General features: G+C 38.0%; 1 protein-coding gene across 2 annotated transcripts; it reads left to right on the forward strand.

Moving 5' to 3' along the window:
* Nucleotides 1-261: 261 nt before the first annotated feature.
* On the forward strand, nt 262-2392 carry TCEAL7 (transcription elongation factor A like 7). Of its 2 annotated transcripts, none has more exons than XM_025855340.2 (3): nt 262-387; nt 1017-1084; nt 1440-2392. In XM_025855340.2, exon 3 carries the CDS (start codon nt 1454-1456, stop codon nt 1754-1756), a length of 303 nt encoding a protein of 100 aa, XP_025711125.1. In that variant the 5' UTR covers nt 262-387; nt 1017-1084; nt 1440-1453; the 3' UTR covers nt 1757-2392. The 2 variants fall into 2 exon arrangements, with proteins under 2 accessions (XP_025711125.1, XP_073746532.1); XM_073890431.1 differs by having other exon boundaries at nt 315-387; nt 977-1084.
* The last annotated feature ends 6412 nt before the right edge of the window (nt 2393-8804 follow it).

Here is an 8804-nt window from a genome sequence, read left to right on the forward strand (position 1 = left end):
ACACAACCACTAAAAAGTAACAGTGGTTAATATGACTATAGGAAGATGCAGCCCTTCTCTGGTAATCAGAGAAAGGCAAATTCCAGCCACAGGGAGAAGGGGCCACTTTTGACCTCTGGAATGAGCAGTGACAAAAGTGAGTGACAGGGCCTGGTGTGGTGGGGAGGTGGGAGGTTGGAAAGTCGTTCCACTTCTGCAGCACAGCTGGTGGGAGGGGAAAGTGGGGACCAGAGTTGGAGGATGACATAATCCTCACGTGACCAGGAGCTGCCGCGAAGTCCTTATATTCCTGGGCTTCTTTCTCCTCTGGGTACCAGCCCCTTACTGTCCTGTAGGCGTTCGTGCTTGTGGCCAAGAGAAGGACTTAAATTCCTTAAATCTCAGAAGGTTGGTTTGAGGAAACCGCTGGGACCCCTGGGGGTGGTAGTGGCTGAATCTAGTGACTGGAATAGGTCCAGGCTCACTTTGCCCAAATCCCTGCAAACTCGTTGGGAGATGATTGTATTTTTTTAAAAGGACGGTGGGGGGTGTAGGTGGAAGTCTCCTGAGAGACACCCACAGATTTAGTGATAGTTTAGAAATAATCGGCTTCTCTCAGATTGGCAAGCTTTCCGTTTATCCTCCTCTTTCTCCAATTCTGTTGAGGAATGAGGTGTGGGCTGTTGTGTGGGGAACGGCTAGAATCCTGGGGTGGAGGCAGAAATTTAGACATAATTTGAAAATATTTCCTCTCATTCGGTGCCTGTCTGTGGGTCATGCGGGGGTGGGGGAGCGGTGGGGCCGAGGGGACAACAGCCCTCGCAATGACTAGGCCAGAGGGTGAGGGGTGGGGGGGGGTGTGGAGGCAGGGATCCAAGAGGAAGGGATAGGGACAGGAGGGGGAACCAGGAGGTAGGAAATTTGGGGCGACGACGGTTGTGAGGATCCCGGACTCAAGATGATGAGTGTCTTGTCTCTGGGGCTGGTGGATCCACAGAGAGCTCCCTCCTCCCCGCCCCCTTCCTTTCTGTCTGCAGGTCCAAGGGTCTGTATTCACAGACATCTCGAGGCAAGAAAAAGAGGAAACTATCCCGAATCCTCACAGGTGAGTGTGAAGGAGGCACTTAGCCCGGGTCACCGAGGGTGGGACTTGGGAAGGGCGGGAGCTGGGTAAAATTTGCGGCCTCACAGCTCAACCACAGGTCTGCTCCCTTTCTCCCGCGCGCGTCAGAGAGGCCATTAGCCTTGTATGCTGGGGAAATGGTGGGTTGCAGAGGGAGGGGAAAGGAGGCGGAGTGGTGGGGGTGTGGGACGAAGAGGCGGCATCTCGAACTTCAGAGGGCTGGACCTGTGTGGCAGGGGTGGGAGATTAGGCGAGTATCTTGCTTCAAAGAGAAACTGACAAACCTGAATCAAAAGAAACGAAGCAATTTGCTCTACATTTTCTCCCCGGACTTAAGCTGGAAACAACATCATGCAAAAACCCTGCAAAGAAAATGAAGGAAAGCCCAAGTGCAGCGTGCCAAAGAGAGAGGAAGAACGCCCCTATGGAGAATTTGAACGCCAGCAAACAGAAGGGAATTTTAGGCAAAGGCTGCTTCAGTCTCTCGAGGAATTTAAAGAGGACATAGACTATAGGCACTTTAAAGATGAAGAAATGACAAGGGAGGGAGATGAGATGGAAAGGTGTTTGGAAGAGATAAGGGGTCTGAGAAAGAAATTTAGGGCTCTGCATTCTAACCATAGGCATTCCCGGGACCGTCCTTATCCCATTTAATGCATTTCTCCCCTGAATTCAACTATTTTCTGTTATTAATATTACCACCATTGGCTTCTTTTTGTTTGCATTTTCTTGCTAAATATTGCTACCATTTTACTCCTATCCTTCAGTGTTCCTTTGATTTGCATATGACTCCTGTTACCAACATCTCATCTTTTGACCCCATCTCACTCATTTAATAAGGATGTTTCATTCATTTGCATGGGAAGATGCTCATTTATATTGTAAAGTGAAAATAATAAGTTGCAAAACAGTGTGTGTGTATATGTGTGTATATATGTATATACATATACACACTTTATATGTACATTTATATATGACAAAATGCAAAAGAAAAAGTCTGAATTACTATACACCGAAAGGTTAACAGTGAACCTCTGTGTGATCTGTATTTTATTTCTTTTTTGGCTATCTGCATCTTCTCATTTTCCACAAAATGAATATATATGTGTGTGTATGTGTGTGTATTGTGTCACAAAAAAAACCTAAAATAAACAGACACAAAAAAACTTGTCAATCACCTTTGAAGGGCAGTAAAACACTTAATAAACTCTGGACGACAGAACTATAAAAAAGAAATGTAAACTTCAAATTACCTCTGGATCTCTTAGCCAGAGGAATAAAACTGGCAATTATTACAGATATACTTGCTTAAGACTCCGTCTTTTTCACGGGGAAAACATTTGCCTCGCAGGGCTGCTGTCAGGAAGAAAGGAGGTGACTCCGAGCTGTGCTTGGTTACCCTCTGCGCATACAGAACCCCAACCCACCACAGAGCATCAGTTATTGGAGGGAGGGCCCTGACATGACTTCCCTGTGCTCAGGAACAAGTCCATTAGGAGGCAGGGCCCTGGAGGCTTCATGCCAGTCATCTGCTGTGGAGCCCCACGCTCCTCCTCCCCTGGGTTCTGCCCTGCCTGCTGGGCCCTTTGCTCTCTGCTGGCCCTCGCTGGTGTACCGGAGTCCTCGGGTGCCAAAACCCACTCACTTTCCTGGACTCCCCAGTGGGTCGAACCCCTACTCTGTCTTCTGAAGCCTCTCTGCTTCATAGTGACCCTTCACACAGGTGAGATGGCTTGGGCCATGCTGCCTTTCAGGGTTCTTAGCAAAACAGCCCCTTCTGTTTTCAATCCCAGGACCCCTCCTCTAAATAGGAGTCAGACATGATGAGGCCGTTTTTGGGAGTTGGACTAAGGTACAATTTAAAAAAAAAAAAAAAAAAAACAGTGGCAGTCAGAGTTGCCTTAGATCTAAGGACTAAGGTTTTGTCTTCCTTCTCTTGTGAGATGATCTCTCCCTGAAGGCTCCTGGCAGGCCTGCCCTGCTGGTTCAGAAGACTGTCAGGGGACAGGTATAAATTGCACAAAACAATGCAGAAAATAGATCTAAGAAAGCAATTCCCATCTTTCTATTACTTTCCTTCCTGAAACATGCAAAAATTCTTTGTAAGACTAATATATATATAATATATATAACATATATTATATATAAATATATACATATATAGAAATATATGTATATGTACTTTTTAGTGTATATATGTACAATATGTATTGTATATATATTTAGTGCATATATTTTTTTTAGTCTTACAAAAGACATGTATATGCACACATATATATACATATATATTACATACAAATATGTATATATATATATACACACACACACTTAAGCATAAAGCACACTTTATTTCCTAATTGGACTGCTTGCATTTTGTATCTCAAAGTAAACACCATATCATATATTTCATTATACTTCTTTTGATTAGTGACTTACATATAGTGGGTATTTAATAAATGTTTACTTAGAATCTAGTGTTCTTGGCCCAGTTTTACTTCTGATCGCGTAAGATGGCAATAATCTATTTCACTACAAACTATAGTTTGCATTTTCAAATAGGACCCAGCAGGAAAAGGATTATTTCCCATATTCAGTCTATAAAATTATTGTAACATTGTGTAACTGATGTCTCAAACAGCTCTTACATTATAATCATCTGGAGTGCTTATTAAAAATGCAAAATTTGGACACATATGTCCCCATACACACTGATACTCTTACGCTGAATCAGAATCTTGCATTTCGCCCTGGCCCTTTTTTGGAGTTTCCCATGATATCATGGTCTCCATTATTGCTTCATATACTCTCACCATAGACCCTGTTCAGCTGAGCAGTGCAGAAGTCTTCTTACAATCAAAGAGCCAAATGGTTTACAATTCATAATTAAGGGCTCCTGAAAGTCAAAATGGTGGTTATCATAGCCTGAAAACTGTATATCTAACAAGTAAATCTATATGAACAATAAACATTACTCAGCCTTGGGAGGAGGCAAAAAACCAAGTGAAAAATAAAACAAGTTTGCCCATCAAATAGACAAATGTTTGCTTACAATACTCAATTTTATTGAGGATGTAGGCATTCTCATACTCGTTGTGAGAGTAAATTGCTACATCTTTTTTATTTTTTTGCTTCTATTCACAGTAAGTACCAAATGCTGTATATATCGCATATACCATGACCCAATAATTCTACTGTTTGGAATTTGTCCTAAGGAAATAATCATAGTGGTGAGCAAATGTTTAACTATAAATATTTTTTATTTAAGGATTTCACATATTTGCAAGGATTTTTTTTAAACCTAAAAATCAAGTACATGTGCTATCCAATCAGAAGGAAATGGACATAGATTCCTATTCACCACATGCACAAAAATACATCCCAGGTGGATCGAAGATGAAAATGTGAAGAACAAGGAGCTCCTGGCTGGCTTATCTGGTGGAACATATGACTCTGAGCTCGGGGTTGTAAGTTCGAGGCCCACGATGGATGGTAGAGATTATTTAAAAATAAAATCTTTTAAAAAAAAAGAAAGAAAGTAAATGTGAAGAACAAGAATAAAATATTACGATGAAAATTAACTAAAACATGTATAATCTTGTGATGTCATTATCTTCTTAAGCATGAAAAAAAATCCAGAAGTTATAAAGGAAAAAAATATATAAAAGGTCCGAAGACAAGAAATAGCCTGTGAGGAAATATTTTCAATACCATGACGGATAATGGGAAAATATCTCTATAACTCCACTAGCTTTTATAGATGGAAAAGAAAAAGATAAACCAGTAAAAATATGTACATACCATATGACCCACCACTTCCATTGCTTTGCATTACCATAGAGATATATGTACGCACACACACAGGAAAGCATAGATGGATGTTTACTGTGTCATTTTAAGTGCCAATATATTAGAAATAGCATAGGTCATCAAAAGGGAAAGGTCAAATAAAAAGTTGTCTCTCTATGCCAAGAAAACTGCACAATAGTTAAAAAGAATGAGATTCTTATATTGAAGCATCAATATAGGAATATTGTTAAGTAAAGACATTATGTATCTTGGGGTGCCTGGGTGGCTCAGTCAGTTAAGCATCTCCCTTTGGCTCATGATCTCAATGTCCTGAGATGGAGCCCCACGTTGGGCTCCCTGCTCAGCAGGGAGTCTGCTTCTCTCTCTGCCCCATCCCACCCAGCTCGTTCTTTCTCTCTCACTCTCTCTCAAATAAATAAAATCTTTAAAAAAGACATTAGGTACCTTTATGTTGCTACTGTCACAAATAATATTGTCATAAATAATGAATTACCTAGTTCATTTTAATATACTGCTTTAACCATACCTCCAATGTAAATGGTTAAATCTCCTCCCTACAAGTAAACACTTCTCAGTTTGATGGATATCCATCTAGAAATTTATGTATTTCTGTTTTTCATTTTAACTATATATTATATTACATTGTGACTTTCAGGAGCCCTTAACTAGGAATCATAAACCATTATAAGGAGATTCCTGCACAACTCAGCTGAAAAAGGATAAATGGTGAGTGTGCATATTAACATAGCTTTATAATTATTGTTTTATGCATTTGTCTTTTAAGTCATATAGGAAAAAAAGGAGTTTAAACCAAATATGAAAATGAAAAACTACTTGCTTTTATATTTACCTATGTAGCTACCTTTACTGTTGTTTATTTCTTTTTATGACTTTGAGTTACTTATTTGTGTCTCTTTTTCTCAGCATGGAAGTCTTATAGGACTTTTCAGAGGTCTGTAAATACAAATACCAATGAATCTATTTTCTATAGTATGAATGTACTGTATGCTATTAAAATCATTCCCCTGTCACTCAACATTTAAGTTATTTCTATACTTTGCCCACTAAAAACAATGCAGTCTGCAATTAACATGTTTGCACATATATTCAAATTACTGGTGCTTATATTTCTATAGAATAGATTTTGGAAAGTAGGATTGCTTGATCAAAAAGTATGTGATCCCTTACATTTTCCAACTTCCCTTGCACATATGTTGGGGCCACCAAACATAATAAAGACACTTCGAAGGCTTTTAAACAATGCTGGGTGATCTTTCCGTCTCCTTTTAGTAACCTTGGAAACCATATGTGCCATCTGGAACACATGACTGAGATGAATGCAGGCTAGATACCTGAATAATCAGTGGAGCAGAGCCATGCAGGAGAACCAATAACTCTCATTAAACTATGAGGTGAATGAGTAATAAACTGCTTAAAATCCACTGAGATAACCTAGTTCATCTTAATATACTGCTTTACCCACACCTCCAATTTCAGTCCCCTTCCCACAATTAAACACATCAGTTTGATGGATATCCATCTAGAAATCTATATATTTCTGTTTTGCATTTTAACTAAATATTATAATATTACATCTATTGCCCTACTGTTTTTACTCAACGGTATCCCTGGGAGTGCTTTAATATAAGAATCTCATTCTTTTTAATTATTGTATAGTTTTCTTGGTATAGATAGACCACAGTTTATTTGACTTTTCCCTTTCGATGACTTAAGCTATTTCCAAAATTTTGGTTTTTACAAGCAATGCCATAATAATCATTTATCTATGCTTTCCTGTGCACCTGTGTGCATATATCTCCATGGTAATATTAAGTAGTGAAAGTGCTGGATCATGTGGTATGTACATATTTTTGTTGGTTTGTTTATTTACCACAATGCATACCATAAACTTATCCATCACCTCCAAAGTCCTGATGAATATTGATGCAAAATCCTCAACAAAATACTAGCAAACTAAGCCAGCAGAATATTAAAAGGATTTTTACATCATGATGAATTGGGGTTTACCCACAAAATTTAAGGGTTATTCAACATATGAAAATCAATGTCAAAGTCTTATATTACATTAATATAAGAAAGGGAAAAACCACATTATCATCTCAATTGATACAGAAAAAAAGCATTTGGCAAACTCCAATACCCTTTCATAATAAAAACATTCAACAAACTAGGAATATAAGCAGATTGTCTCCACATAATAAAGGGCATTTATGAACAACTCAATACTAGATCATACTCTATAGTGAAGGATTGAAAGCTTTCCATGTGAGATCACAAATAAGACAAGGATGTTTGCTTTCATCAGTTTTGTACTGGAAGTTCCAGCCAGAGAAATTAACCAAGAAAAAAATAATTGAATCCAAATTGGAAAGAAAGAAGTGAAATTATCTTTATTTGCCAATGGCATGATCCTGTATATAGAAAATGCTAAAGAATATGCAAGAAGTCTACTAGGACTAATAAATGAACTTGGCAAATTGCTGGATACAAGATCAGCTATTCCAAATTGGTTGTATTTCTATACATTAGGAATGAGCAATCCAAAAATGAAATTAAGAAAACAATTCTATGTACAAAAGCACAAAACAGAGTACAATACTTAATAAATTTAACCAAGGTATCTCAAGATTTGTACACTGAAAATTACAAAATTGCTGAAAGTAACTAAACAAGACCTAAATAAATGGAGAGATGGTCATGTTCATGGATTGGAAGACTCAATATTTGTTAAGATGACAATAATTCCCAAAGCAATCAAAGGATCGAATGCAATTCCTATCAAAATAAGAGAAGTCTATTTTTGAGAAATGGAAAAGCTGAGAGTAAAATTCATATGGAATTGCAAGGAATTAAAAAAAATGTAAGAAGACTCACACTTTCTTATTTTAAAACCCTACAAATTTATAGTAAAACAGTGTACTACTGGCATAAGAATAGACATGTAGATAGAGCTGAGAGTCCAGAAATAAACCCATACATCTATTGTCAGTTGATTTTGGGTGACAAGTCCATTCAATGGGAGAAAGAATAAGCTCTTCAGCAAATGGTGATGAGACAACTGGATATCCACATGCACAGAATGAGATTAGACCCCTACCTCATGTTATTCAAAAAATAAAACTCAAAATGGAAACAACCCAAATGTCCATCAGCGGATGGACATGATGAGTTGATAAACAAAATGCTGTATATTCACACAGTGGAATATTATTCAGCCCTAAAAAGGAATGAAATACTGATAACATGCTACAATGTGGATGAACCTTGAAAAAAATTTTGCTAAGTGAAAGAAGCCAAACATGAAAGGTCCCATATTGGATGATTCCATTTATATCAAATGTCAAGAATATGTAAATCCATAAAGACAAAAAATAAATTAGTGGTTGTCAGGGCTGGAGACAGGACACAATGGGTAAATTGGTAAAGGGCATCCTTTGCGGGGGGGGTAATAAAAATCTTTTGGAACCAGATAGAAGTGAACAGTTGTGCAACAAAGTGAGTATTCTAAATGCCACTGAATTGTACACTTAAAATAGTTAATTTTAGGTGAATTTCACCTCAATACAAAAATTGAACACATTTTAATTATTAGAAATATTTCCAGATTTTGCTCCTAAGAGGTTATACCATCGACAATGCATGAGAGTATCTATTCCCCCTCACCATTGCCAGGACTATGTTAAAAACCTTTTAAATCTAGTCTTTTCAGACTAAACCAGGTCATGAAAGACTGTTACTTTCTCTAAACTTTTTTTTGTCCTTTACCTTGTAGTCTATAATCATCATCAAAATATGTTCATGTCAACGGGTTTTGTCTACTTAGCCAAAACGTCATTTCCAACAGGTCAGTTGGGTCCTCTCAGTGCTAGAAATA

This window comes from Callorhinus ursinus, unplaced genomic scaffold, assembly GCF_003265705.2.
Source record: "Callorhinus ursinus isolate GAN/ISIS: 27379988/994484 unplaced genomic scaffold, GSC_fseal_2.0 scaffold154, whole genome shotgun sequence".
NCBI classification, from domain to species: Eukaryota; Metazoa; Chordata; class Mammalia; order Carnivora; family Otariidae; genus Callorhinus; species Callorhinus ursinus.